The sequence below is a fragment of the Microtus oregoni genome, unplaced genomic scaffold (assembly GCF_018167655.1).
Source record: "Microtus oregoni isolate MIOR12 unplaced genomic scaffold, Mior012 000032F_ref0000030, whole genome shotgun sequence".
Taxonomy (NCBI): domain Eukaryota; kingdom Metazoa; phylum Chordata; class Mammalia; order Rodentia; family Cricetidae; genus Microtus; species Microtus oregoni.
Window position 1 is genome coordinate 14,747,177 of NW_024543091.1, and position 17,613 is coordinate 14,764,789.

The window sequence follows — 17,613 nt, forward strand, 5'->3', positions numbered from 1 at the left end:
TATATGCTATGATTGTGTTTTATTACCATTGGTTATTAAAGAAGCTGTTTCGGCCAATGGTTTAGTAAAGCCAGGAGGGTCACTTAGGATATATTGGAATTAGGTAATTGGACATATGGTCTTTAAGAATTTCAAATTTTTTTATGTATCAAGAATATCTCACCCCAACCCTCCTGCCTTGCTTATTTTGGAAAAAAAAATTCAAATTGTCTATAATTTAGCTGTCAAGTACTGTCCCCAGCAGCCACCAAAGCTCCAGACAGAAGAGCATTTTTTTGTTTTGTTTTGTTTTTAGATGCCTGGGTCCCTCTGGAGTGGTTTCATTGTTAAGGGCTTCAGTAATATGATCACAATGAGAATTTCAGAGCTTTCATTGCCTATAGATCTGGAAACGATGCTGGGGATACAGAAGGGGACAGACAGAAACCCTCTGTTCTAGGTCCAGTGCTACAAGAGCAACTGTGTGCAGCTGGGAGAGGACTTTCCTGTCGAAGGCTTTAAAACAGTTCCTCCACAAGGGACTTGTATTCCTGGGTCAACCCTGGCCAGGCTAAGGAAGCAGACAATTCTAATTTCTCCATTACTCCTAAGAGACACCAACCACCCAGTTTTAAGAATTTGGACAGCATGAATCTAAAGTCCTTCTGAATTTACAGACTCCAGCCCTCCTCAGCTTCACTTCCTTTCAATATAAAAATTTGGTTTGGATTATTTTCATCTCCAAGATTTAGTTCAACCTCAGGTTCAGTACTGCCAATGCTATAGGTTCAGAAGGTGACGAATTTGGAAAAGAGTGACCATGACATGAAATTGCCAGCCATATGGAAAAAACCAAGCCGACAACATCCTTAAAGAGGGCTCCACGTGTGTCTACACGTGACCGCTTACCTAATATGCACAAAGTCCTGGGTTCCAGTCCCAGCACCACATAGAACTGGATTTAAGAGCTCATACCTGTAAGCCTAGCATTTGGGAAGTGGAGGTGAGAAAGTCAGAAGTTCAAGATCATCTTCAGCTATGCAAACCTATTATGGAATACACAGGTTCTGCCATGTAATATTTGTGATAATCCCATGAGGTTTATACATCTATATAATGTATATATAATATGTGATATATGCAATTATTTCCTTGGAAAGTTTTAATTATTCTCAGAATTAGTTAATTCACAGGGAGTGAGAAAACACTTCAAACTGTTCCTGGTTGGTGTGTTCTGATGCTTCTGTCCTTCCTGGAACGGTCAGGTCTGAGTGGATGACACCCGTCTTGATTGAGCTGAGAATATACTGCCAACAGTTCCCATTTTGTCTTGTACATCTTCTCAGTTAGGGTGGTGAAGAGGGTCTACCCTTGACCAGCAGGAACCAGGACTGGCTCCACAGCTTGACTTCAGTTCTTCCCTTAACCCAGATGACAAACAGATATAAATTCTGTATTTTGAAATTTAGGGTTGTAGGACAAAACATCACAAATTCAATAACTATATTTATGTGTTGAGTTTATTTTCGTCGCCAAATGACGAAGAAAATGGCGATGATCCTTGAGTTCGCACCAAACCAGACTTGGTGCTTACTTATTCATGAATGCTACACTGAGTTTTCCCCCAACTCATAAAAGATTTATAAGCAGGAAAGCAGGAACATACTGAAATTTTTTTTAAATATTTAGTAACCGAATGGCAAGTTTTCAAATTGTGCTGGAAAATTAAAGTCATCTTTCTCGTTTCCTACACCAAACCTGCATTAGGATTCCGAAGTGGCTCTTTTGTTTATGTTTTTAGAATCTCACCTTTCATAAGGATATGCCACTAGATTCAAGAAGAATGAAGCTTCACTAGTTCACTTCCTCTGATTTCCTCATCCCAAATGATCTGTTCATTCATTCTTTAATTTCTACTTTAAAAACCACCCAGTTAAAAGTGCACACTGCTCTCCTTGTGAGTTCCGTTCCCAGCACTTGCTGCAGGCAGCTAACTTACAACCCTCCGGTAACTCCGGCTCTGGAGAACCTGAACCCCTCTTCTGGACTCTGCCGGGCACCTGTACTGGATGCACACACCCCATGTGCACATATATAGACATTTTAAAAACATGCATCTAAACATTTAGATAAGTATTGGCTCCTTGAAGACAGTTCAGAGCCACGTCCTTATCAAAGCCGTAATGGTGGTTCTCAGCATGGCTGAGGGCAAGAACTAGGAAAGAGAACTAGTTAATTTTAGATGTCAGTTTTACTGCCCATTAGGTACCAATAGTCTTGGTTACACATTATTTCTGAGTGTGTCTATGAGAGAGGGCCTGGATAGGATCAGATTAGGATGAAGGGAGCAGGCTATTCTCCCGAAGGTGGGCAGGCCTCATCCGAGCCAGTGAAGGCATGAACAAAAGAAAGTGAGTAAAAAAATGCTCTCCCCTATTGTCCTCGTCTCAGATCAGACTGGAGTTTTCTCCCTTAGCTACCTGGTTCTCACCCTTCAGATGTATTCTGTATCGTTGCCTCCTGGGGTTCCCCGACTTGTAGATCACAGATCTTACATTTGTCTGCCAACTAGTTCTAGTTTCTCAGTGTATATACATACGAATGGGTGGTTGGGGTTGGGGTAAGATGGAAAAAAAAGAGAGAAGAGCGACAGATGACAGAAAGCACTATATTCAGGTACCATCATGGCAGCAGGTGCAGTTTGACGGTGGATTGCTTGTCTAACATGCACCAGGCCAGACCATGGGTTCAATCCCAAGCAATGAAAAAAATCTGAATTGTGATACTAGTATAGGGAGAAACATATAGACCAAGGGAATAGGTTGTAAGTTCAGAAGTAAGCCATATATCTTTGATCATTTTCAAATTTCAAATTGTGGTTAAATATATATTTAATATAACATAAATTCACAGTCTTAACTGTTTTGAGGTATAAAGTTCACAACACTTATTGTTGTTAAATTTTCACAAGATTTATCTATAGAATTCCTTTTATCTTGTAAAACTAAATCTTTATACCTTTTAAATAATAATTTTAGAGGCTGGGAGATGGTTTAATGTTCTAGCAAGCATCTTCTGTGCAAACATGAGGAACTGAGTTCAGATCCCCAGAACAGACAGAAAGTGTCAGGCACAGTGGTGCTTGCCTGTAACCTCAGGTTGTAACCTCAGGGTGGGACTGTGGAGACAGGCAGAAAACAGAGGCTCATCGACGAGGCAGTCGAGCTGAATTCCAATCTGTAATTTCAATAAGTGACACCGTCTCAAAACAGATGATGGGAAGGTGGTTAAGGAAAAGCATTGTGATGTCAACCTCTGGCTTCCCCACTTGCACGGGTAAGTGAACACACCCACCCACACACCCACATATTAATTACACATATTAATGTTCCTTATTATTCTTTTTCCTAAGTGCCTTGACACCACCATTTTATTCATGCCCTCTATGAATTTTAGTGCTATGTACCTCATACAAACAGACTCATAGAATATTTGTATCTTTATGACTGAGTGTCTTAATTACTATCGTTTTGCTGTGAAGAGACACCATGACCAATGCTACTTATAATAGAAATCATTCAATTGCAGGCTTACTTACGGTTTCAGAGATAGTCCATAATCATCATGGTGGGGAGCATGGTGGCAGGCAGGCATGGTATGATACTGGAGCAGCAGCTGAGAGCTTACACCCTGATTCACAGGGAGAGAGAGAGAGAGAGAGAGAGAGAGAGAGAGAGAGAGAGAGAGCGCCTGGGCCTCTCTCTGGGCCTAGTGTGGGATTTTGAAACCTGAAAGCCTGCCCCCAGTGACACACACCAGGATCATATCTCCTAATCCTTCCTAAACAGTCCCACTAACTGGGAACCAAACATTTAAATATATGAGCCTATGGGAACCATTTTTTTCCTTCCTTCCTTTTTTTTCTCCCAAAACAGGGTTTCTTTGTGTAACAAACAGACTTGCCTGGCCTGGAACTGACTGTGTCAACCAGGCTGGCCTCATACTCAGAGAGATACACATGCCTCTGCCTCCCAAGTGCTAGGGTTAAGGGCATGCACCACCACACCTGGCTGTATGGGAGCATTTTCATTCAACCACACCTACTTATTTTCCTGGGCACAATATCTTCAAGACTCATCCATGCTGCAACATATGTCAGAATTTCCTTCTTCCATTCAATTTTCTCTTAAAAAGTCCCATTGTAGGTGCCGGAGAGGGAACAATGACTAAGAATGTTCACTGCTGTCCTTGTAGAGGTCTAGAGTTTGGTTCTCAGAACACATGTGCTCACTGTGTGCAACCCCAGCTCCAGGATCTAACACTCTCTGCTGCCCTCTGCAGGCATTGCACTCAAGTGCACACATGCATGTGCACACACAATGCACGCACACATAATTAAAAATAAAACAGATCTAAAAAAAATCACTGTTGATGTAAAATTAACACATACCAAGATATAAAAATGTTTACCTTTAGTGAGGTTGAGGGTGTTTACTCATGAAACCACTGTCACACTCAGTGCTACTCTCTTATTGTGATTGGTTTGTATGTGATAAGCATACATTCTAGAAAAACATTTGAGTTTACAACTTGGCATTGCTAGTTATAGGTGCTATTCTGTACAGGTGTTTACTGTATTACTCATCTAAATTCTAGCATTTCTGGAACTTTATACACTTTGGGCAGTATCAACACATTATGACATCTTTCTATCCACCTGGGAGACCTCTTTTCTTTTTCTACAAATTCTCTTATTTTAGATTTCTTATGAAAGGTGTGTTCCATTATCTTAAATGCATGGGACACAGGAAGTTTTCAAAATACTTGCATACACATGAACTATCTAGAAGATGAGACTAAAGTCTATATATGAAATTCACTGATTTTTTTTTTTTTTTTTTGGTTTTTTGAGACAGGATTTCTCTGTTGCTTTGGTGCCTATCCTGGAACTAGCTCTGTAGACCAGGCTGGCCTCGAACTCCCAGAGATCCGCCTGCCTCTGCTTCCCGAGTGCTGGGATTAAAGGCGTGCGCCACCACCGCCCGGCGTCACTGATGTTTTATATATACCTTACATGCACTTTGCTCACCTATACATTAAACAAACATATATTGCAGTTGATGGGGCCAGGAGGCCTTTTATCCTTTGAGGGTGCTTAGAAAACCATGCAGTATATTTGTATTTTATCCTGTGAGATCAGGAGTGAGACTGCCCATCTAAAGTGCTCTATCAGCTCGGATGTTTGATTTTAGGCAATGACTTTGATACAGAACTCCATCTGTATAACTGAAATTGTTGTATTTGTCTTCTGTGACACTTAACATGTCACTGATGTTTTCATAAATAACAAGATCACTCCTCCTTTGAAGTATAATGGATTGAAACCAGAGCACACTCTATGCAGGTGCTTTACCACTAAGTTACTTCCCCAGCCTGAGAGAGTTCTTAAATTTTGTTTTGTTTGAGACAAGGTTTCTCTGTTTAACCCTTATCTGGAACTTGTTCTGTAGACCCGGCTGCCCTTAAACTCAGAGATCTGCCTGCCTCTGCCTCCTGAGTGTTGGGATTAAAGGTGTGTGCCACCTGGCTCAGTCATTTAATTTTGAAAATGAGTATGCGCACACATGCCATAGTGAGGATATGGTTTCAGAAGAAAGCTTCTGTAAAGTCAGCTCTTTCCACCATTACATGGGTTCTAGACAGGAACTTGGGTCATCAGGCTTCAAAGCAAATGCCTTTACCTGCTGACATTTCCCTAGCCCAAGAGTTCTTTCTTTTAAAGGCTCAATACTATACCAATGTATGTATATCCACATTTCGTATCCATTCATCTGTCAATGGGCATTTAGATCGCCTCCATGTTTTCACCACCGTGAACAGTGTTGTAATGAACATGGGGGTGAAATTAGCTCTAAGACCATGGCTTTGAGTGCTTTGTGTATATGCTCAGAAATGAGTGTTGGGTCACGTGGTAGTTATGTTTTTGATGTTTTGAAGAAACTCCATACTGTTTTCCATAAAGGCTGTAGAATTCACATCCAACAGTGTACAAGGAACCCTTTTTTCTTTTCCCTACACCTTTGTATTTACCCCTCCCCCAACATACATACGGAGTTACCTCAAGTGGCTTTGACTTGCATTTCCCTGATGATATCTTAGTTGTATTTCCTGTTGCATTGATAGCACACTCTGACAAGAGCAACTGGGGGGAGAAATGGCTTTTGTGGCTCACAGTTCAAGGTTACAGTAAATCACTTTAGGTTAGTCAAGATGGCAGGAACTTGAAGCAGTTAGTCAGATTATCATCCCTAGTCAATAGCAGGAAGTACTTGTGTTCAGCTGGCTTTCTCCAAAAATATAATGCAAGATCCCTTGTCTAGGGAACAGTGTCACCCACAGTGAGCAAGTCTTCCCACTAATCAAGACCATCCCCAACAGACATGCCCACAGTCAAAATCTAGACCATCTCTTATGACTCCCTTCCCAAAGGCTTCTAGATTATCTCGTTGACAAACTAAGCATCACAGCCAGTGATATTTAGAGTATCTTTCCATTCCTCTGCTGATGAGTCAGATGTCTTTGTTCACACACTTTCTACTCAGCTACTCTGTGTAATGTCTGGTCACAGGGCTGACTTCAGGGCACTTGCTGCTCTTCCAGAGAACCCAGGTTTGATTCCCAGCACCCACATGGACGCTTACAGCTGTCTCTAACTCCAGTTTCAGGGGATCTGGTGTCCTCTCTGACCTCAGTGAGCCCTGCATGCATGTGGTACACACACACATGCAGACAAAATACCCATACATATTAATAAAACAAAAATAATTTCCATCTTCAGTAAATAGTATTGGTACTTCACTGTTGAGTTGCATCAGCTTTCTATTAGAGTCTTTCATTTTGCTGTCTCCTGTACTGTTTAGGTTCTAGTCTGATGTGATTACACTTAATTTTTATTTTGTTAACTGTGCTTTTGGTACCGTACCCAAGAAATTCTGTCAAAAACAATGTCAAGAAATTTTTTGCCTTACATAGTCTACTTCAATAGTTTCAGATCTTATATCCTATGTTTTTGAATATTTTATTAATTCTCTGAAAATTCTTTTTTTTTTTCCTGAAAATTCTTATAGTGTATTTTGGCAGTTGCTACCCCACTTCCCCCTCATCCACCCACTGCCCTACCCACAACTTTGCCTTTTTGAAATGTAAAACCTATTAAGCCCAATTTAAGTTGTTCACATACTTCTGGTTGTGGGGGCATCCACTGGAGTGTGTTTGACTTGCTAGGGCCTGTACCCTTAAAGAAAACTGAAATTCTCACACAGAAGCCGTCAACTGCCTACAGTTCTTCAGAGAGGGTGGGAACTTGCATTCAGTGAGGTCAGGTCCTGTGTCATGACTTTGCACGTGGATTTCCATCTTCCAAGCATGGTTTACTGAAGACAGTCTTTCCCCCTTGTATATTCTCGAGAGAAGATCAGTTAACTATATATAGGCACGTTTATTTTTGAGTTCTCCATTACTTTGAGTTTACACAGTATATTATTTTGGTTACTGTAGCTCTGTAATATTTTGTGAAATTAGGGAGTACAATGCTTCTAGCTTTTTTCTTGCCCAAAACTGCCTTGACTACTCAGTGGTATTTGTGGTACTATAGATTTTTAAATGTCACTGGGGTTTGGCTAGGGATTTCATTAAATCTATTTGGGGATTATGAAGGTTTTCATAGCATTAACTAACTACTGATGAACATAAGATACCTTTCCAGTTATTTGTTTGTAGGCTGAAGATGTAGCCCAGTGACTCCAAAATGTCACCTGCTGTATGGTTCTAAGACACCAAATATCCAGAAAAGAAAACAACTCTATAGCATGGATACTGGTGGTTTCAAGATTGTGGAAAGTGGGCAATGGGGAGAAGTTACTTATTTGGTAAGACAGTTTCACTTTGGCTAGAAAGGTTGGGAACTAGATGACAGGGTTGCACAACCCAGGAAACACAGTATGTGCAATTTCCATGTTTCCACTGCTCACCTTAAAAAGCTTAATTTCCTGTTGTATGGTCTCACCTTAAAAATTTTAAGGCCAGGGCTACACACAGAAACTCCAGCTCAAAGACCAAACAACAACAACAAAAAAGTAAGACACTCTGTGTGTATGTGCAAGAGGTATAAGTGCTCTTGGAGAATGGAGACATAGGATCCCCTGGAGCTGAAGGTAAACAGCTCCACATGTGACGGAAACAGAACTCAGGTCCTCTGGAGAGCAGCTTATGTGCTGGACCACTAGCAAGCCATTTCTTCAGTCTTCACCTTAAATTTTCAGTGCCACTCATTGTTGATGAAAGACAAGAGTTGAGCTTGCGGAGTGTACCCCAAAAGAATAATGATGCATCACTGTTAAAAGATGATTGCTTCATTGTTCCTGGTTCATTATCTCAGAGTGATGAAGGAGCACACCTACTTAACTGTCAAATTCAAGTGCCCACACATCAATTCAAGGGAGTTGGTGAGGCGAGAAACTAATGTTTCTGCAATATATGTAGATAGATAGATAGATAGATAGACAGACAGATAGACAGGCCTTGCATAACTCATAGGTCAAAAAAATTTACAAAAGAAGCCTTTCCCTTCACAACAGTAAACGGGTGCTACATGTCCAACTATTTCAGAGAACCCATTTTGATACCTAGCACCCACTTTATGCAACTTACCACCTGTCAATTCTAGATTTATGGATTCGATGCTCCTCTTATAGGCTCAGGGGGCACGCACGCACACACACACACACCACCAACAACAACTGCTTCTTTTTCTGAACTTTAGAAATGGGCATTTCATCTTTTAGCTGAAGAGGCACTGGCATTGTAATAATCTAGTAAAGTCAGAGGTTTGTAATCCCTCTTTAAAGCCTTTAATGCCTGATTTATAGTTAATAAAAGTGAGTGGTCTTGAAGTTAACAAGTGTGTGTGCATATGCAGTGTGAGTACTAGCATGTGTGCTTGTGGGTGTGTGCAGGTGTGGAAGGCCAAAGGGCCTTTCAACTGAGCTCAATTGGACTAACCAATTTGGCTAGTCCAGCTAGTCAGCTCACTCTGGGGATCCTATCTCTGTCACTCCATTCTAAGAACTAGAATTCCAGGCTGTGACCACTCCACTCTGCATTTATGTAGGTGTGAGAAATCTGTCCACTGGTCCTCATCCTTGTGCAGCAGACGCTTTACCATGGAGTCCCAGAGGAACAATCGATGGGAACAGAAATAATCATGTTAACCACAAAACCTATATAATAGATGGCTACACTAGTGTAATTATGCTAAAATTTCAATAAGCTATTCAAAGTGTATCTTTAAATTACATACCTTCTTTTCTAAATATAAAATTATATGCTAACCTCTCCCCTTGAGGAGAGGTTAATAATACAAAGTACCACCCTTTCTTTCATTTTAAGACTTGCTGCTCTTGTTTTGTGAGACAGGGTTTCACTAGAGAGTTAGGCTGGCCAAACTTGGATCTTGATCCTCCTACCTCAGATTTAACCAGCCTCTGCTACCATACACGGCTGGTTAAATCTTTGATTTCATATTTATAACTACTGTAGAATAATAAATAAAGTTGTAATGACTTGCCAGTAAGAGTTATCAGTAAGGAAAATAGCAAGAAAAATAAAAGCCGATTAAGAGAATATTTAGTGCTAGGGATCATAGGTGTGGTGGAAACACCAGTTTTAGAACCAGGTAAAGTTAGGCCCAAGTCCTAGTATTATGACCCTATGCAATAAATGCCCAGGCATTGGTTTCTTCACTTTTGTGTGTATAACCAATATAACATATTTTATTAGCTTCTTTTACAAATGTTTAGAATAATTCTTTAAGTATTCATGGGATAAGAATTGGAGAGATAGCTGGGCGGTGGTGGTGCATGCCTTTAATGCCAACACTAGGGAGGCAGAGGCAGGCGGATCTTTGTGAGTTAGAGACTGGCCTGGTCTAAAAGAGCTAGTTCCAGGATAGGCTCCAAAGCTACAGAGAAACCCTGTCTCAAAATACAAAACAAACACAAAGAAATGGAGAGATGGTTCAGCAAGGAGAGGGGCTTGTTGCACAAGCCTAATGACTTGAGTTTATTCCCAAACCCACATAAAGGTAGAGATCTACTTGAATTTTCCTGACTTCCACACTCCCACCAATACATGAACACCCCCCAATCCTGCATCATACACACACACACACACACACACACACACACACACACACACACTAGGGTGAAAACCTTACAAGGTCTTCTGTAAAACACTGAAAAGATGCAGAGGGGAAGAAATAACACAAGGTATTCAGTTTTAATATAAATTAAAAAGAAACCCCACAAAGCAATATAATGCTTCTCAATGTCATTGAACTGTAGCCACAAGGTAAATGATCTACTGAACCTGAGTGCATCACTAGCCTTTACCCAAACTCAAAGCAGGTATAAGTGAACTTATGGCCCACATCTATCCAATATCCTTTGCAAAAAAGTTATACTGGCTCACAAACAGGCTCAGTATTTACATACTCTCCACTGCAGTTTCCATGCTATAAGCCACATAGACCTCAATATTTACTGTGTTTCTTGATTGCTCACCACTACTCAAAGGCTTGTTTTGTGTATCTGAATTGTTAGCTCCTGACTGGGAAGTGGGGGAGCAGGTTATAGAAGGATGAACAGTACTTTATTACCAAGTACAAGGCTCTTTGTCATTACCTTCCCTCCCTGGCTGTTTTACTTTCTCCACAAAGGAGAGTTCAGCACCAGTCCCTTCTTATCCAGGGCAAGCACAAACAGTTCACTCACCAGTGGCTTTGAATACTACCACTCTGTATATGAGACAGAAGTGCAAACTCTACAAGGCTTAAAGGGTGGGGTAGAGCTTTACTTTGATTCTAAGGGTTTTGTACACCAGAGTTTTATAGCATAGGGAAACAGGTTTGACAAGATACTTAGTGCTACTGAGAAAGTGGTCCATATAGACAAAAACTTCCTTCTATGTCCTGGCTTTTCTATAGGTTTATATTATTTCAAAGCAATTCTCAAAAGATTTGTTCAACTTGTATGAGAAGCAGGAAAGATGAAAATATTCTCTTCAAATATTCAAGAAAACAATTCTATTATATGTTTTTTTCTATTTAACTTCTTTTAAGTTGATGAGACGACAGTGTATAATACTACAGTTTCTCATGATGTGAAGGAATGACTCTATAACAATTAGCAGTGCATCCCTTGTGTTTTCAGTTCTCACTGTGTGTCAGGACAGCACATGGAGTGGAGCCTGCTGTACAAAGGACTACCGCATGTGACGCGCGTAACAGCACCAAACACAGGCTGACCAAGCAGGGATCTGAAAATAAAATTATCCAAAGACAGGTTTTTATTGTAAATACTTATTCAAAAAACTACTATATACAACAGAATTCTAACAGGCGTTGAAAACATTAAACATTCAGTGAAACAGTTTAAGAATTCAAAGCACATTTTAAGAAGTAAAAATGCAGCATTTAAAATAAAAATTTATTAGTACGTCAAAGCAAATTATTGTTTGCTGTATTCATTTCTATATCTTAAAAATCAATTTAGTAGCTGACTTAGGGAAAAATCAGGCTAATTTCCGCATCCAATTTTTTTTTTTAAATCTGCTTTAGGATCGCATTTGAATTTCTACTTTTAAAATTAAGGAGTGCATGCCAAGGCATGTTTTCAGTTCAATGCTTTCTCCTACACCATACACCATACTTTGGTTTGGCTTCCAGGCCATTTTATGGGTCTACTGCCAAAAATCATTGAAACGATATTAAAAGCATAATAGCTACAAGAGTTTCAATAACAAATTTCTACTTTATACAACTAGCCCAGGGGGCAAGGTAGGGTTCTGCAGAGCTTATACACTGACTAAAAGCACAAATATAAACTTTATTTTTATAAGTTCACTTTCACTGAAAGTTTTATAAAGGTAAGCTGACAGCCTGGCAGGCTAATACTTGTATGGAGGTGCACAGTTCCTAAAATTCTGTTTGCATGCTTCTGACAGACTGGAATGTTATATTAAATCCAAACTTAAGTTTATATTCATCCAAATTCTCAACAGGTCAGTTTAGCACTCTAGGCATGCTTCATTACCAGGATCACATTAAAAAATAAAGCCTTCATTAACAGTAACAATTGATAGGTGGTTTAAAAGTATTTCCAAAAAATGTATGGTTTCAAATCTCTTCCTTTAAGTTTATTAAAAGGAATATACAGGTGATAAGAATTTTAAGTTCAGGACTAATGAAAGTTTGAAAAGTCTGATTAACATAACTAATATTCTTATAATAATTTCATATTGGTGAACAAGATTTCTTAAAAAGTGCTAAGAGACCTTTGGATGGCAAACTTAGTTTTCACTAAAGTTCTGCTCAGGTTTTTAAAAAGTTGGAAATTCATACTAACCATGCTATTACTGGCAAACTGACTTAACAAGATAGAACATACAGGTGAAGTGTATGAAGGACCTCCCTCAGATCTCTCACTGCTGACCTCTGCCACGGCACTACCGTGCTCACCGGACAGCACTGCTCTAAGTGCTTTCTGCTGGGAACTAAACTTGGAATGACTATATTGCTTCAGCTTCTTTCTTTCCATCTTCCAGGTCTACTGCTGTCTCTGCTCTACTTCCTCCAGGACTGTCACCCGTTTGATCAGACATCGTGTCATTGATACTGGCTGAAGAACCATCCCCCTTATGAAGAATCTCCGTGGCTTCATACTCAAGTACCTCCGATGGAGTTAAAGGTTCCAAACGAACACTGCCTTGCTCACTAGCATCAGAACTCACAGTTTCAGGTTCGTCTCTTTGCCGTAGAAACTGATCAATGCCAACACCCCCTGACACTAACTGCAAATCCTGTGCAGACTCTGAAGAAAACTCAGCTGCAGGGGAGTCATGCTCCTCACTCTGATTACATGAATCTGTGTTTTCTGAACTCTGGTGTGCCTTCGGCTCCATTTCCTCACAGGTGTGCTGTGTCTGTTCTTCCTTTTCCATATTATCTGTTCCAGCATCTGAATCGTGACTGAAGATATTCTTTGAACTGCTTTCCTGTTCTGTATCTGAAACTGTTTCGTTTCCTGTACAGTCTACTACTGCTGCAGCTTCACATACACTTGCATCACGCCCAACGTCTTCTTCTGATGAAGGAGCTTTATCCTGCTTACTGAAAAACAAAGCTGTTTATTATCCATTCAATAAAACAATAAAACTCAAAGCTATCAAAACCTAAGCAAACTCTAAGAAGTAAAACAACTTAAAAGAGACTTGCCTGCCCAAACAGATAGTCCTGGCTATTCTTTCACAACTTGGGAGGGAGCAGTTTGCTAGCAAAACTATAAGAAATGCTGAAGGCACAAATGAAAAGGAACTTGGAACCTGAGTGTCTACCAGCTGCCTTTGTCATAGCTGTGACTGTTGCTGTCTGGTCAAAGCTCTGCCTGTGTCCAGGTCAAATTTAAATGTCCATAATAGTAAGTAAAAGTATCTAACATAATGAATCTATGGAAAAGTTAATTTCTTTTTTTTTTTAAATATTTATTTATTTATTATGTATACAATATTCTGTTTGCGTGTATGTCTCCAGGCCAGAAGAGGGCACCAGACCTCATCACAGATGGTTGTGAGCCACCATGTGGTTGCTGGGAATTGAATTCAGGACCTTTGGAAGAGCAGGCAATGCTCTTAACCACTGAGCCATCTCTCCAGCCCCCAAAAGTTAATTTCTTTTGTTTTATATATTCTTTGTTTTCCTATATAAAATCAAGTGTCTTTCCTATATAAAAATCAAAATGACTCACAAACATTTTCCTGATTTTCAATAACCTCATATACTTGAAAACATGCAAAGAATACATACATGCATGAATACATGTCTATCTACACACATATTTAGGTATGTTTTCTCTGAGCTTAGTGTGTAAACTGGAATAATTCAATGAACCATAAAATGGTAGTTACAGCTTTGTGACAAGGACGATTGTTATGGAATATTATTTGAAGATGTATTTGTTTATGCTTTGGAACATTTGTTTAAAGATGCAAAGATGTGTTGTATTCTTTTATGTTGGATTTGTTTAACTCTGTGAAGTGGTGTTACTGTGCCTGCCTAAAACACCTGAATGGTCTAATAAAGAGCTGAACAGCCAACAGCGAGTCAGGAGAAAGGGTAGGTGGGGCTGGCAGGCAGAGAGAATAAAAGAGGAGGAAAAATCTGGGGAAAAAGACCAAGAAGAAAAAGAAAGAGAAGGAAAAGAGGACATCAGGGGCCAGTTACCCACCTACACAGCAAGAAGTTAAGAAAGGTATACAGAAAGCCGGGTGGTGGTGGCGCACGCCTTTAATCCCAGCACTCGGGAGGCAGAGGCAGGCGGATCTCTGGGAGTTCGAGGCCAGCCTGGTCTACAAGAGCTAGTTCCAGGACAGGAACCAAAAGCTACGGAGAAACCCTGTCTCGAAAAATCAAAAAAAAAAAAAAAAAAAAGAAAAGAAAAAAAAGAAAGGTATACAGAAATAGAAAAAGATGAAAGCCCAGAGGCAAAGGTAAATGGAATAATTTAAGAAAAGCTGGCAAGAAACAAGCCAAGTTAAGGCCGGCATTCAAAAGTAAAAATAAGACTCTATGTGATTTATTTGAGAGCTGAGTGGCAGGCCCTCAAAGAGTAAAGAGTAAAAAACAACCAATTGCAGATGATTACTTTAATAAAAGTGAATCACCACACATTCCTGTTTATAGTAATTGAACTATCTGGAATTTAGACTCTCTCAATGTGCTAAGTGTCTACCCCAGTGAAGATCTCAGGTGTCATCTATTATGAAACCACTGAGCATAAAAGAGAGTTTCTTTACAATTTACTTTGTTCTATCGATCTGCATTTAGACTGACCTCGGGGGGCAATTCTCTTAGTTTCCAAACAATACCCCACTGAGATTTTCAACTAAATATTGATTAAATGAAAAAAATTCATTTGGAAAATGGTTGACCATGAAAGCTAGCTTAGTAAACATTTGCTGTTCTCCATGAAGGTCTCATTTGTGTTGCTACGGTGAAGGATTTTTTTCTGTCCACATATCATGCAATTATATGCTATTAGTTTCAGGAAGATTCTGACCTTTACATACAACCATCTCAATTAAAACCCAATTAACCGCTCTGAGCTCATTTTCTTATATTCACTAGTCATAGATAAAACCCACGCTTTTCCTCTTTTCATATCTGTAAAATTAATTTTTTGTTCAGATTATATGGGACAGACTATAATTCACAGAAAGAATGAGTAATGTATACATGATGCATTTATTTCCCTAACTGCTTAGATGACATTTTGTTTAACTTGTTTGCTCAGAACTTTAGAACAAAGGGGTAAGGAGATTAGATCATTTTACTAGTGAAAGTGCAAATACCTTCATGAGGCTTTTACTCAACATTTTACTTTTTTGGGAGGGAGAATGATTATTCACGACAGATTAACAAGTAGCATACTATAAAATATAAAGATAGAAATGAAAAACAATATAATCTAACTGTCTAACTCATAATCTGTAGTATCTTATGACTGTTTTCATGTAACAGACAATCATTTAACAGATATATCTAAAGGTTAACATTTTACTTACAATAAATACTTTAAGAAATTTAATTAAGATATCACAGACATTTTAAAGATTTAAAGATTTTAAAATGTCTTGCTAAGTTTGAAATTTCAATTAAAAGTCTAGCCGGGCGATGGTGGCGCACGCCTTTAATCCCAGCACTCGGGAGGCAGAGGTAGGTGGATCTCTGTGAGTTCGAGACCAGCCTGGTCTACAGAGCTAGTTCCAGGACAGGCTCCAAAGCCACAGAGAAACCCTGTCTCGAAAAACCAAAAAAAAAAAAAAAAAAAAAAAAGTCATTACTAAAGCTGTATCATATACAAAAATTCAAATAACTCTTTGTCAGATGTCAGTGAAAGTATTAATTTATTTCAGCAAACTTGATCAAGAGACTCATTTGTCCCTTATTCTTACCCTTCAGAATGTGATGTTCCTGTTTCTCCTTCAGCTGTATTATGTCTTGCTGTTTCCTGAAACAATAACACTTTTACATTCATGGCTAAACTTAAGTAGTATCATAATACTAAACATCCTGGATAAGAGGAACTTATATGTACAAGCTAAAAAACTAAAGGAACAGAAAATAACTTTCTGATCTTAAGCGTACACTACAGTATTTTTAGAATAGATAATAAGCAATTTTTTTTCAAATTCATAACAATTTCAGTATACCAAAAAGTTTTGAGCAAAGTCAAGAAGCAGAATACAATTTTATTAAGAGCTATTTACTTCCCAGTTAAATGTAGTGGTGCACATCTTTAATCCCAGCATGGGGGAGGCAGAGGCAGGAGGATCTCTGTCAGGTCAGGCTGACAGAGATCGCCTGGTCTACAGAGCGAGGTCGAAGTCACTAAAGACTCTATAGTGAGATGTTGCCTATTTTCCTCACCAAGTTTTTTAAATGTGGACCATAGTTACTTGGGCAGAAAACTAGATGAAATCTGAATATAAATAACAAGATGATGCCCCCCCGAATCTTAATGACATTTTATTTCATATTTAAGAATTATAAAAATTTTGATAATTTTACTGTCAAGTCAAAATTGAAGAAATATTTTGCTTATTTCAAATGCTGAGGAAGGAATACTAAAAAACCTCGGTATACTGGAAGCCGCTCGGCATTCCCTAACATTCACCACTTTCCAAGCACATATGCTGTGTGGAGTGTATTAAGAACTTTAATTTCATTTAGCCCATAGTTGAGATCACAAAGGATATCTGTACAAATGAGAAGTAACTGGAGGAAGCAGAACATCCAAGCGATACAGTGAGGTGCTGACGAAAGTCTAGGTCTAGGTCTTGCTCTAAACCCACTGCAGACTGACTGTGACATGAATGGCAGCGTAACTAGTCACACACAATTAAGTTCTTATTCTCCCCTAATTCTGCCAAATAGAGCCAAGAAATAATAGATCTTCACTCATAAAAACAAACAAACATGTATTTCAGAACTGTTTTTAGAAGACGGAAAGTGGCTTAAGTAGTGGAAAAGACTTAAGATGGTAGAGGTGACAGGAGATGTCTGAAGCAGGGCAGTGCAAGAAGAGAGTCACTTTGGACAGGACCTCATCCAATGCTGAGCACAGAGACCCTCAGTCAGCTCTCTGAACCACCTAGTCAGGACTTATGAGTACCAGGAGCAGCAAAGGCCAACATGAGGGACTGAGAAAAACAAACAAAAATACAAATAAAAAACAAATAGATCTGGATTTCTCTTTGTAGAAAATAATCAGTCCCAAAGAAACATTTCCCATAACACTGTGGGAAAAATCTCTTTATAGAATCCCTCAGCCCCAGCACAGCACACCTGACTTCACTTCAACAAAGTCTAAACAATATCCATGCATAGTGTGGAGATTATATGCACATAAACTCACATTAAAATTTATATCAGCGGGTCTAAAAGTGTGATTCACAGATACCCAGGGACTCCATATGACTTTTTAGGAAATAAGTTATAACTCTTAGTATAACATAAGGAGT

General features: G+C 39.2%; 1 protein-coding gene across 3 annotated transcripts in view; it reads right to left on the reverse strand.

Annotated features, from left to right (window-relative positions):
- Nucleotides 1-11,220: 11,220 nt before the first annotated feature.
- Znf280d (zinc finger protein 280D) overlaps nucleotides 11,221-17,613 on the reverse strand; it is an 81,129-nt gene continuing 74,736 nt past the window's right edge. For all 3 annotated transcript variants that reach the window (XM_041679620.1, XM_041679618.1, XM_041679619.1), the window contains 2 exons: nucleotides 16,045-16,100; nucleotides 11,221-13,204 (listed from right to left, as the gene is read on the reverse strand). In XM_041679620.1, coding sequence (XP_041535554.1) covers nucleotides 12,604-13,204; nucleotides 16,045-16,100 — 657 coding nt within the window. In that variant the 3' untranslated portion in view covers nucleotides 11,221-12,603. The remainder of the gene's footprint in view (nucleotides 13,205-16,044; nucleotides 16,101-17,613) is intronic.